A 14305-nucleotide genomic window follows, 5' to 3' on the forward strand; every position below is an offset into this window, starting at 1 on the left:
CTATCAAAGGACGATTTGAAATTTTTATATATATTTTTTTAAAAGGTTAACCTTGTAAACATGACGTTGTTACTGATATTTTTCCAAGTTTTCTTTTTTTCTCTCTTTTCGTAAAATAGTCATGATTTTTTAATTTTTACTTTTAGTAAGTGCAAGCACGAAATATACTTAATTTAATAAATCAACCAGAACCTTAAACTTCTCTAAAAAAAATCTTAAAAGACCTAAAAATTGTTAAAAATATATAAAAATTTTGCTAAAATATTTTGCCCTCGCAAGTTATTGAATTAGTGTTCGTTAGAGTTCTATCATTCAGCATATATTTAACATCATCACTACTTAGAAATGGCTCTAGCTTGTATCGATTACGCCTTATTTTCTTTCAGATCGGAGGCTTGTTTTCTCTCCAGAACATTACAAGGTTAACACAATAATACGAATTATGATTTTTAAAGGGCACATTTTTTGTTTGTAAACAAATAACAAGACAAAATAAGTCAACAATGTAATTACTATTTATAATTGCAGTGAGATTATGATAAAATTAGATAAGGATTCGGAAGTGTGTAGACCTCGTATTCAATAAACTCTGGAGGTATATTACCCGTACCAAATACAGTGATATCACATTCGACTGAAACTAAATGAACCATACGAACATTCCAATTGTATTAATTAGATTACTATTTAAAAATCAAAATGTACAAGTTCCTAGTATTTTTGTTGTTGGGTAAGTGAATATGATTTTTTATTTTATTCGTAATTGTCAGGTTTTGATTTGAAAATGACAATTGCCCGTTATCTAGATCTTTGGAGGAGTGGAACTTCTGATCCTGTCAATAGAGGAACTCAGCAGAATGCTTGAAGACTTCAATCGAGTTTCGCAACGGGTACATTTTAAAATAAACATGAATAAGACTAAAACTATGTCAAAAGTCCATTGTCCTGCGTACCCCAGTATCAGTCGCAGACTGAATTCTTAAAGTTGTTGACTCGTATGTGTATTTGTAGTATGTAGTCAAAGGAAAGTAAAACTATCTTCGAGACCTCTTTGTCAATCGTCGAATCCAATGCAGCCGAGTCGCGTTTATAAGACTAAGAAACATATTCTCGTCCAATATCCCTTCGAGCCTTAAAATAAAGGTCTGCGACCAATGTGTTACTGGTACGCAGTAGTAGACTAAAATTATTATTGATTGAGTTTCAGTCATTTTTCTTGCATTTTATTTAATTATATGTGCTGTAGAATGTCTTAATAAATTAAAAAAAAAACTTGTGACACAGAAATGCGGCCTCTTATTTCGAGGCTCATTCACAAACTCACATTCGCTCAATAAAGCCTGGAGAGAGTTTTGCCCGGGATTTCTTTATGAGACAACCTAGCCGATTATCAAGTTAGAGTGGCGATGAGTAATGCACATATCGTACAAAGACAGTTGCAAGTACAGTTGGCCGCTGATGCGTTAGGGTTCTGACAAAGAGACCACTATCCAACTAGTCAAATTGGAAATTTTTGAGGGAAGTCTAAGTCTAGCAGTTGAAGCGGCTTGCGGCTGAAGCTATAAAGATAAATGTGGTAGAGAGCTGCAGGCGCTTAGCTTTGATTTCTCTGCAGTAACTAAGCTCAGAAGATCCATCGAGAGCATTGGGTCTGCCTGTTACATTATTTATTAAACATCAAGCTCTTTTTAAGCAAACGATTCAAGGAGTCACGGAGAGAAGAACTAGAAGAGACATCTACTTTCGAAATGTTTTAGCGTTCCGTATGAGGGCACAATAGGGCTGAATTTTGGTCGGTATCTGTTATCGAGTTATGAGATTTTATATGAACACATTTTTTTTCTCGATTACGTTTAAGATCGGTAAGGTTTCCATTACTTTTCTTTTTTTTTTCGCACCTAATTTTTTTATGTGGACTTCACAGCTTTGACCGTTGCTACATCCCTGGCTGCTTTACGTGATGGTGAGGCAGGAGCTGAAGCTCTAACTCCTGCGACAGATCAGGCGTCTTCAAGTGACTCCTCTACGAATTCTTCTGATACATCTTCTACTACATATTTTACTACAACTCCTTCTACTACTGAAACTGGGTATGGAGTGTTTTCACAGTTCTAATTAACAATTTTCATTCATTTATTTATACTGAAATATTTATTATAACATATGTACTTTATATTATTGTCGCCTATTTAAGGTTTTAATGATTTTTCCTCCTGATTTTTAACAGGACAACTACAAAATCACCATTACAAATATTGACATGCCTTTTGAAATGCGTCGTGAACATAAAAATAGAGCCAGTCTGCGGCTCCAATGGCGTCACATACCCTAGCCTTAACGTTCTGGAATGTGCAAAATCATGTGGCGTCAGTGAGTATCAAACTGTACCATAAATACTTTATTCACTTAACGCATTGGATATTTGTTAAACTTTATAGCAAAACTTCCTATAATTTTGAAGCACTCAACGCACGCTTTGACTGCTTTCCTAAAAGTAACATAGCCTCTTGTTACAGCTTATAGTTTTTTTTTGTAACATAATTCTTATTTAATTTTTTTTCATCCTCACGGATAACATCTTATTTGAGTTCTTTATAAAGTGTGGATTTTCTAACATTAACCTACGTATTTAATACTAACCTTTAAACTAAGTTTGAAATAAACATTGAGTTATAATACCTAATTGTTATTTTTAACCAATACTAATAAAACGTATTTGTTTTTTAATTCCAGACGTGCACCAGCGGACGAAAGGTCCTTGTCCGACGCTGAAGCCTATTACTTCAACATAAATGTTGTGTATAAAATTACTCTTATGGTAACTAGTATAGTATAAAATAGAATAGTTTTTAGTATAGTTCGTGTATTGTCCGAAGGATACTTTCTTTTTCGGTGTCAATATTTTTTATTTCATGTTACTGAAAATAGCCGTGGTCCAACAGACTACGTAAATATTATTACGTAATGCCTGTAGAATTTCAAAAACAATAACTTATTGAGTAATGGATACAAATTTATTACGTGTGTATTTATACATAATATGTACTAATCCTCTTTTAAACTATTTGGCACTACACAGTACGGATTTCATATTTCTTTAATTAATCTTTAAAGTCTTCTTGCGATTATATTCGTGTAAAAGAACAGTATTCTTTAACCCATAAGTTGTTACGTTTACATGTAATTATCGTAAATTTGCAGCAACAAATAGCTTCACATTATGAGATTTTTTAAAGATTTCATAAATAAATGTTTGTGTTTGATTTTAATAACTTTTTCTCTATGTTAAGATACACAAATTACTATAGCGCTACCGGAACTGCAGTACTGCGCTTTAGGAAAGCGCGGTGCGGTGGAAAGCGAAGCCTAACAGAACGGACTAGTTGATACTCCTCTGTTTTGCGGCGGGCATATCTAAAACACGGTATAGCGGTTTCGATAGCAATAATAACAATGGTATTCCATTGTTATTATTGCTAGTCACGTGTTCAATGTTTATTATGCACTAACCCTGTTACTTCAAAATTCGATCGTAGTTACCCACTGTTTTGATACGAGGGTGGATTGAAAAGTACTCGGCCTAACCAAGAAAATAAACACATACTAAATCAGTTATATTTTTATTTTTCTACAAAATCACCATCAAGTTCAATACACTTTTGCCACCTCCCCTTCCAAGCATTTAGACCGTTGAAAAAAAAAGATTCTTTCTTAGAGTCAAAATATGCGTCTACAGCTGCTTTGACCTCGTCGTTTGTCGAAAATCTTTGACCTCCCAAGTGCTTTTTTAGGTTAGGGAACAGAAAGAAGTCTGATGGTGCCAGATAAGGTGAATACGGCGGATACAGTAACAGTTCAAAGCCACAGTTGTGAATTTGAGCCATTGACTGTACTGACGTGTGAACACGGGTGTTATCTTGATGAAACAGGACTTTTCTTCTGAGCATTCCTCGACGTTTTTCTTTTATTTCCTCTCGTAAACGACGTAGTAAGGTGCAGTAGTAATCAGAGTTTATAGGCTGACCCCTTTCAAGATAATCAATCATAATCACACCTTTCGAGTCCCAGAATACTGAAGCCATGACCTTATTTGCCGACATAATCGACTTAGCATTTTTAGGGGGTGGTGAACCAGGTCTTCTCCACTGTTTTGATTGTTGTTTTGTTTCCGGTGTACAGTAATGAACCCATGTTTCGTCCATAGTAACAAAACGATTCAAAAAATCATCTGCATCGGCTTCAAATAACTCCAAACATTCGCGTGAAATAGTCAATCGCGTCCTTTTTTGTTCAACTGAAAGCAGTCGCGGAACCCACCTCGCAGACACCTTGTGGAAATCCAACTCGTTGACAATGATGTTTTGATTTCGTTCATAAGAGATGCCTATAATCTCGGCTATCTCTCTAATTTTAAATCTGCGGTCTCCTATTATTAAATCAAGTACTTTTTTAATATTTTCGTCAGTAGTTGACGTCGAAGGCCTTCCAGAGCGGGGTTCATCTTTCACACTCTCTCTACCACGCTTAAATTCTGCTATCCATTTTTTGACGGATGAATATGACAGAGCACAATCGCCTAATGTACTGACCATGTCATCATGGATGGCTTTTGATGATAGCCCCTTCTTATGGAGGTACTTAATGACGGCACGCTGCTCGATTTGCTCCATTCGCGGAAATTATGTCCGATTACTTTGTTAATAAATTTATAAAATCGCAACTAATTATCGCACACGTTTCGAACTTCACACAATGAACTAGTCTGAACTGAACTAAATAATGTGGATAGATTTGATTTTTAGAATTGAATGGATCTGTGTTAGGCCGAGTACTTTTCAATCCACCCTCGTAACTATTGATTTGTTACTTCTAACAATTATAATTTTAAAAATATGATTAATAAAAATGAATGATTCAGTTACAATTTATTTGATTTTTTTAAAGGTGCAAAATTTTTCCCTGTACGATTTTAAAGAAAAATATTTTTCCGCGCGAAGTAAATTATTTTCAAATAGCACTCGAACAATTAATTGCTATATAAAAAAGCTCATTCCAAAAAACTTATTTTAAATTAGGCGTTAACATGTATTAAACATACTAACTCTTAACTTATTAAACTTATTATATACTTATTAAACTATTTATAGAATATAATAAACCTAATTTATGTTCGTTGAGTACGTGTCTATATAGTAAAAACATTCGTGCTACATAATTAAAAAATGTGTAGTGTCATATGTAGCTTTGGAGAATAAGACATCAATGGCTCCAAGAACATTTAATTAATGAAATTTAATGAAAAGTAGAAATAGCAGCAGTGCTGTTACCAGTTACCAGTGGTAAGCAAATATTCGGCATGGTGCAAATGAGCGTTTTGTTTTGAAAGGCGTTCTAAGACAATAATATCGGATGGTCTATAGATTCTTCAAATAAATTTCATAGCTTAGTTGTAAAACTTGTAGATTTATTTTTGTTTTCAGGGAGTTCGCTACATGCATAGTTTATGTACAGTTGCATATACGTGTGTGTATATATACACACACGCACACACACGCACACACACACACACACACACACACACACATATATATATATAAATAAATATATATGTAGCTGTATTTAGTTACGGCCCTAGGTTAGGGAACGGAACTACTGAAACTAACTCGGCAGTAATATCTAAAGCATGAAAAATTCAAATTTTCCTAATCGTCTTAGGCATGTGCTAAATGGGAAAATCTGTGTTAAAATTTGCATGTCTATTTAAAAATAATATAAACATCACTTTAAATTACTTATTTTTATATCTTAATTAGATTAATTAGGTGTTCTTAAATCTAAGTATTCTCTTATAATCGCTAATTAGTTTTTGTATATTCTTATTTTCGTCTATATTTAATTATATTTCTAAATGACTTCTTACTCTACTATACATATGACAGAAGATCTATACTTAAAGTATTCCTCTGAAATATACAAATCAACATATGAACTGCAACAAAGAAAGAATAGTTCACTATTATCATTTACATTAAGCAAAAACAGGATATCTGTTATGGCCGTGAAATTAAATCAAACGATGTTGTAGTAACAGTCAATTTAATATTAAATTATTAATATTTCACTTCTCAGTTATATTTCTAAAGTTATTATAGAAAAAAAAATATCTCAGCATCTAGTAACGTCGATCCTCCATTGTCCTATATTGGTACTGGTACAGTCAAAGTTGTTATAGGCCTCCAATGATGTCTATAGAGGTTATATCATAATCACCACACAGGCGAGTTGGCGATCGCAGTGTGATATTATAGTACGTAGAAGACGCTGTTGTTTATTCTCTGGAAACTTGTTTCTGACCAGTAGCAATTCTATATAATAATGTACATAGTGTGAATTATATAAAATTTTATCCCGGGAATCCAACACGCGACCTACGATCTCAAGTCTCAGTACTCTACCGCCGGGTGACCACAGCTCGTAAGGTAAAGTAGCGTGGTAAAAAAAGTACGTTGTAGATCTTGGGATGCATACCTCGGGCCAGAGCGGTAATAGTTTCTCTGAACTTGAAAAATAATAACTAAAGAGGAGTATAGGCGTAAAGACAAGAAAAAAAAAAGTTTATTATAGATCAAAATTATACATAGACCAGTCTGTTAAGACTAACGACTAAGTAAATCCATTGTGAATATGTCATTGGCTTTAAACTTAGCAGTTTATATTCTTAGCCTAACCATAAATATTGTTACAAGGAATTATTTTAAATTTTTCTAATATTTGAATATTTTTAACTTAAATGTATGTTATTTTAAACAATACATTAATAAAAAAAAATACTGTACATGTACCTCAATTCACAATTATTTTGGTTCACTAATAATAAAAGTTTTGCTATTTGATTTGCGGGGATTACCCCGCGAATGCGCTAAACCATTCAAATGGCAGCAAAATTTAAAAATCAGTACAATGCCACTAATAAGGGCATAATTTACAAAATATCGTACTTGCTACTAAGTTTGGAATAATAAACCAATTTTTACAGAGATGCATGTTCATAGAGCATTAGCAAAGTAACTAAATTTTTTATTAATTAAACTATGAACTCGTGTTGTATAATAAATTAAAACGAATTATTCCAATATGCAATAGTTTTTAATTATTCTAAGGTCTTGCAATATGTTTCGTTTTCGTCTACGAACGAAGATGTCTTGTTATTTATCTCAGAGCTATCATTAAATTGCGATGTATCACTATGTAAACATTGATGATTTCCAGATGGGTTTTTCCATACAATCGTTAGTATGTTCATATAAGAATTTTTATTTGCAGTTCACGTGTTGAAAAAATATTTCAATAAAAAAGTGATTCCTCTTTTTATGTAAATTTTGTCAAATAGTTTTTTTTGGCTTCAATATATAATGCGTTTATATTTATGGGGAGGCATATGTCGAGCTATGAACGTCCTACGGCTGAAATTATGACAATGCAATTAATTCTGAATTAGGATATATGTATGAAGCTTTCATGTTATTAACGTCGATTGGGACAAGCGTAAGTAGACTTTATAAAAAAAATAATGAACTCGTTGAATGTTAAAAAAGAAATGGGTAACACTACTTTTGGTCTTATTCCTTCACCTTAACACTTAACGACGATGAAATAATATTTAACAGTTGGATGCTTCGATGTGGTATTTTCGCGTTGTTGGACTGAATCATTCATGTAATATTTCGGTATTTTCCCACAAAAAAACCACTTTCGCTGCGGGGGCATAAAAAAAGGTTTTCGAACTTCTACCGGCTTATACCACGTTTCTTCTCTTGATGCCTATTGTCATATCTGCAAAAATGCCACGTGGACTCAGGTCCAGGTCTTCCGCTATGGATGAGGAGCTCTGACGTTTCTCTGTCTTTCTCCCTACCCCTACCCTGCTTCTGCGACTTTTTCGTTGTCCATAGTCTAGGTTAAGATTTGATCGAGTCCCTATGGCACTTTATTGTGGAAAAATAAATATAAGAAAGTTCAATGATCTCATAAGAATTTAGTTCAAAAGTTTGCCTTCCTAAATAACTGGTGTTTGTGGTATTCTCCGATATTAATGCATGTTTCCTCTATCGTTTAGTTGTGTTACACATTACCGGTTACATCAAACAATTAAACGCTCATCAGAGGGACAAACCGAACTAAATGATTGTTTATCGAGCTAATACTATTTATTTTATTTTTTTATTATTATTCTGTATACGTGTGTTTAATAGAAGTATGTGTATATTTTGACAAATTAAGGTGACAATTTTAATTACATTAAAAATGTTTAACATTTCTATGTTTGTAAATTTCATTGAAAATATTATTTTGGGCAAATTTTTAAAACCGCTATATGGGAAATCGCAATTATTTGTACTGTTACATATGCATATTTTGTTAAATCCGGACCGAATGCATCCAACTGTGTCTTACACAAACATTATATTTATTATACCTTTTCAAATCCGGTATTGTAGAAGTTTTCGTTTCATGCTTCTTTGGGATCTAATATTTGAGATATTATATGGTCGTCATTCATAGTGATCTAAATAGTGTTAAGGCCGTATAGTGCAAATTTTAGTTAAAATTATAGCATCGAGCATGCAATAGACAAACTAACAGTTTACTTGCCGCCATAAATATTTTCAACATTTACCTTTATTAAAACGAGGCTTTAAATGTAACGAAAAATTAGTTTATTCGTCATTGATATAAATAATATATTATTGGACTCGACTTCATCAACAATAAATCGTTGTTCGATATTTAAAACATTGAAAAATAAAAATTTTGAAGGCGTGTCGCCAGAAATAGCATGAGCTTAGTTTCCTGTTAAAACGTTTGTTTTATTTTAGTATAATTTAAACTGATTTATTTATTAACATACTCTAATTGGATAGAAAAAAATCGGTTTCATAATTTATTTTCATTCACTAAGGTGTTTTTCTAGTAATTAAGTTAATAGGTCATATATCCTTTTAAGAGAGAAATTTAAATATAATTATGATTACAGGATGTTAAAACAATAATTTCTCATATTCCCGTATGGAAAAGCAAGATTGTTTCGGGGAATTTACGCTTCAGAAATTGTCCACAAATCATCTTGAACTAGATTGATGAGTGATGCGATCTCGTACACCTTGCAGTATCGATATTTTTTAATCACAGCTTTAATACCACTATCAGTCAATAATCGTTCAACAATTTTGTTAACAAAAATTTTAGTTTCGACTATATCAACCTCAGACATCGAGTCAGAAAATTTCCAACATTGTCCCAAAAACGGGGAAGTCAGCGTACCGATATTTATATTTTAGCGTAATTTATTTTTAACGAAAAAAAAAAAACTATTATTATCCATATTATTTGTTACTCTAACGTTTTTGATTAGTTAGTTAAACTATACTTGAGTTAATCTGAAAACCATTTTTGAACAAAAATATGCAAAACATGGCTGTTGACTTTTTCTTAAATTCTATTTGCAAAATTGTTCGAAGTTAAAAAAATGTAATTGAAGATTCTAAATAATAAGATTCTATGTATACGATTATATATCCACGTTTTAAGTTATCGTTGAAAATACCGATAGTAGAGAAGTACTTCATTATTAAAAAGACGAGATAAACGGGTCGCGATCGGACTGAGATACTTATAAACATTGGTGGCGGTCATTATTGGCCAGTGACGCCAAGCGACGACACAGACAAGTCAAGCGACATTAATATTTGTTATTAAAAAAAATCTTTAGTAAATATGAAGACTTTTTGCGTGTTCTTGTTATTTGGTAAGTAATGATTTGTATATTTTTTCACTATATCTCTATTAATTTCTGACATTTTTTTACACGATATGTATTTCATAATATAAAATCTATTTTAAAATACTTGTGCAACAAACTGCGTTAAAATTTTCTTTCTTCAAATTACTTATTTTCTTAAACAATTATTATTAACCTCTGTTCAATTGTAATTATCACTCTTAAAACTATTGAACGATGATAAAACAGTATTAGTTGTAAAGAAAAAATTTGTTAATATTTAAGAAAACTGATAAAGGTTTAGAATGTATATTATGTATGAGTAGACACCTGAAAAAAATATTTAACTTTTCATAAAGTACATGTATATTTTTGTTAATGGTAAATTCAATTTATACCTTTGTAAAATACGTAAGAACCCATATATTTTGTGTTATATAGAGTTGAGTGTCTACAAATGTTAAAAAGCTAGCTACAAATGCTAAATGATCAAAGGATAACAATAGACGATATATAACAGAACAAGTTGAGAGAATTGGTTGCACATTCTTCGCAAAGCTGGTCTATTGCAATATTTTGTTTTAGTTTTATGAGTTTGATGTTGTATTATTAGCATGAGATTCAGATTATTACGGCAAATTAGTTTCCTGTATTCGCACAGATAGTCGCATTTGATATGAAATGCATATGAACTTTCATTCTTTACAATATTGATCTACTAAATATATGTAAATAATTATAGGTTTAAAACCAATACTATACACTCACAAATATCAAATAGGATTTACGGAAATGAGATGATTACTTTTTTATGTAGTTACAGAGTTTTTCATAAAATTTTGTTTTTCAGTTTTAGTTACCTATGAAGCCACTGGAATGAATCTAAGAAATAGGAGGCAGACTGAAGATGAAGACGATAATTTAGAAGACAGATATGGATGGTTTAGGCCATCATGGCAACAGCCATGGCAGAGGCCTGTGCAACGCCCGGACATAAGGTTTCCAAATCAATATCCTTATCCCGGACAATTCCCCAATCCCGGATTTTATCCTGACCCAGGATTTTATCCCGATCCTGGATTTTATCCCGGTCAAGGATTCTTTCCAAATCAAGGACGGTTCCCTAATCAAGGACAGTTACCCAATCCAGGTCAATTTCCCGATCCGGGACAATTCACTACTCCAGGCCAAATTCCTTCACTAGGACAACAATCGACAACTAAACCCCCTATCGAAGGGCAAGTTGCAATTGTTACTTTACTAACTTAATATTATAAAAAACCTAGTAAAATTTTAAGTAAAGAATATCGAATATCTACTAATGCTTTTAATATTTTCTCTTTGCTTAATTTTGAAGATTTTATTTTTGAGCTTAGAGTACTAACAAATAATTACAATTGTAGTACAACGTCTACGACCACAGTATCGCCGAATAGTAATTCAAGCGTACAGCAGGAGTGTATCAGAAATTGTCCCGTAACTTCAGAATACAACCCGGTGTGCGGAAGCGATAATGTCACATACACTAACCAAGGACGCTTGCTGTGCGCCCAAGCTTGTGGAGTTCGTAAGTATTCTTTCGTTAATATTATTTTTTTCTAAACGCAAACAACGCATTATTTATAAAAACATTATGTCGAATTGATTTGTATATGTATTAGGATTTTAAATAGCATTTTGGATAAATGATACTCCAACTTACCTCAAGTAACAATGATGTAATTTACAAGTGATGTTATAACATGTTCCAGAGTGTTTTAATAAAAATAGAAATAATTTTGATACAACGTAAAAAGTTTTAATCCAGTTTTTTAAAAAAAAACATGCAAATTACGTAGCAATGTTTTGAATTGCATGGCAGATGTTTAACAAATAAGTAACGAAGCTTTCAAGGTTAAATACTTAGACACGGTCTCTGTGTACAGCAGCTAGAAAACGACTAATCACATACAAAAGCGTCACAAATTGTACTGTGATTAGATATAATTTTTTAAGAAATATTTAATAATATACGTTCAAATTAAAATAAGAAAAGGTAGAGCATTCCTAGTATTGGGTTTGGCTTACACAAAGGTAATATAAATTTTTTCGATGTGAACATATATTTCTTAATTATTTTATTTGTATAAATTAAAATAATCAATGTCACATTAACTGGTTTTAATAGCGCTGCGGTGAGCTAAAATAAACGATTAATGTTTATTTTTATAACACCAAACATTAGAAGTTTGATGGCTTTGACTATCGTGATGATTTACGTAAAAAACGTGGTCATTGACAGCGTAAGATGGTAGCGTTTGGGTTCTAATTTTGAGAGTTTGATTGAAAAAAATCACAATTCTAAATTGGAAGGATTACATCTTATTGGCGGCTATATGACTCTACCATCTATCTCAAAACTGAGAAGAATTTACTAAAGATACTCAGCGAGACAACATATTGTTATAAAATGACATATACATTTTATTAACATCGAATAGAAATATTTGATAGTGGAATATTTAATTATTATAGAATAGATAGTAGTACACATTGCTTGTCATCATAGAACATAGTTAAATATACATTTTTGCATACGAGTAAATTTTTTGTAAGAGTTCGTGTAACTTTAAACTTGTAAGAACTTTAATTTGGCAAACGTTTTACAAAGATTTACTGTTTTGTTGTCATCCATTTCTATTTTAAGCCGATTTTTCGTAAACTACTGGGGGTCTTCTACGTAGCATTTGCATATATACTGATTCTTAATCAAAAAGAGCTGTCTTAATATAAAGGAAATTTTAAAATTTAAAGATATATATAAGTTATAATTTTATTTTACAGAAGTTAATCTGTTGCGGTCATCGCCATGCCCTGCAGCATCCACTGCTACTGCTTCCTAAGCTTAATATTAAGACATTTAGTTAATGAAAATATTTTTGTAAAATAAAAGTAAAATTATAAGATAAATTTTTAAAACAAAACGATGAATTTTAAATTATCTGAATATACCATATTGTTTCGTTGGAGAAGAGAAATGTAAAATGTAAAATATAAAATAAAATATAACTTACAAATTACTATTCGTACGTCCAATTTAATTCATGTACTTTAAAAGACATCGCAATTCTGTAAATATTATAAAAAAGTATCTACATGCAACCACGATTAAAAAGAGTTTAAGATCGTTAAGTCTTTGAATTTAGACGAAGAATAAGAAATAGATTATACTATTTATTATGATGAATGAAATGTACACCTTTTATTTACCTTATGTGGAATGGGTTATTATTTTACGTAAAACTACAAGGAATTGTTTACGATTTTCTAGGAAATATATTTGAAATAAATACGTTAATACATTGAACGCCACATATAATTAGAAAAAGTATTTTAATATAAAGTTATAGAAAATGTTATGAGGTATCTCAGTAAGGACAATGACTAATTTAACAGTTTATTCTGGATTTCGGGTTATGTTTTAAAATCAGAAAACTCGATAAATTATATACAATATAAAGTAATATTATGTTTAAAAATAATCACAAATTTTCGAATTTGTAAGTTTTTAACAATATATTCTAAAGATAAAAGAGTGACCACCACACTCACATACCAGGTTTTATATAACATTTCGTATTCTTAATTATCGATATCGTCGCAACCAAAGCGGCTGAAAGATTCTCGAGTGGCAACCACGAGCCGGCAGACGTGGCGTAAGTGGGCACCCACTAGGTAGACCAACAACATGAGTAAGGTCGCGGGAAGTGGCATGGCAAGATCGGTCATCGTGGCGATTTGGAAAAGACCTGCAGTGTGACATGATGATCACAATTATCGATAAAACACCCTCGACATCATTTTAAATGCGCGAATAATTTTAGTGACAGATATAAATTACACTAGCATTATGAAATGTTTCATTGCTTGAAAAATTGAATAAGGTTCATCTCATTCATTACCTTAAAAATATTTAGTACTGTTTAATGATTGGATCCCGCGAAGTGGCGTTTCTTCGTCGAAGTGACTCATTCAGGGACGACTAAACGTGACCTCTAATTCAAGAAGATTACGTTTAAACCTGACGACGCCTGTGTGTTATGAATACTAATGCAACCGTTTGCTAAATTTATTATACGGATTAGAAAAAAAACCGTTATTCAACATAGGATGGATTACTTTTATTGATGTTAAGTCCACATATGTGGACGATGAATATCGCCGATTTAGTAAAAAGAGGCAAAAGAATCTCAAAGGGACTATAACATATTTTTTTAAAGAATTTAAAATGACATAAACATTGAAATTTCTTGAAAGCAAACCCATCATTTCCAATATGTGCTTTCTTCTATGAAGACAAATACAGTTTAGTAACCACAAACGTTTTGTGACAATTTTTTTTAATTTAGGGACAGAAATTTTCAAAATCTGGAAACTTTTTCTAAAAGGACATACACAGGCCATTAGTATCTTCAGTAAATAATTATAAGTAAATTTTAATTATCATAGCTTATCATGTTTTGTTAAAACATGTGTTAACCTATTATG

General features: G+C 31.8%; 1 protein-coding gene and 1 long non-coding RNA gene across 2 annotated transcripts; both read left to right on the forward strand.

Moving 5' to 3' along the window:
- The first annotated feature begins 1944 nt into the window (after positions 1-1944).
- Positions 1945-2966, forward strand: LOC137918551 (uncharacterized). Its single transcript, XR_011106693.1, has 3 exons — positions 1945-2090; positions 2228-2370; positions 2734-2966. It is a non-coding gene; the product is annotated as an uncharacterized lncRNA (long non-coding RNA).
- A 6728-nt stretch (positions 2967-9694) lies between these two features.
- On the forward strand, positions 9695-12805 carry LOC137933814 (cell death-inducing p53-target protein 1-like). The gene is made up of 4 exons (XM_068777873.1): positions 9695-9805; positions 10629-11016; positions 11182-11345; positions 12602-12805. Exons 1-4 carry the CDS (start codon positions 9775-9777, stop codon positions 12658-12660), a joined length of 642 nt encoding a protein of 213 aa, XP_068633974.1. The 5' UTR covers positions 9695-9774; the 3' UTR covers positions 12661-12805.
- Positions 12806-14305: the final 1500 nt, after the last annotated feature.

This window comes from Battus philenor, unplaced genomic scaffold (assembly GCF_028537555.1).
Source record: "Battus philenor isolate CCGP_79_NKW_IND1 unplaced genomic scaffold, ilBatPhil1.0.hap1 SCAF_14, whole genome shotgun sequence".
Classification (NCBI taxonomy): domain Eukaryota; kingdom Metazoa; phylum Arthropoda; class Insecta; order Lepidoptera; family Papilionidae; genus Battus; species Battus philenor.

Bases quoted from the DNA above. Each gene is read 5' to 3' on its own strand.
- LOC137933814 (XM_068777873.1), top strand. From the start codon at position 9,775: ATGAAGACTTTTTGCGTGTTCTTGTTATTTG. The intron at 9,806-10,628 runs GTAAGTAATGAT...TTTGTTTTTCAG, and splicing joins TTGCGTGTTCTTGTTATTTG to TTTTAGTTACCTATGAAGCC. The intron at 11,346-12,601 runs GTAAGTATTCTT...TTTATTTTACAG, and splicing joins CGCCCAAGCTTGTGGAGTTC to AAGTTAATCTGTTGCGGTCA.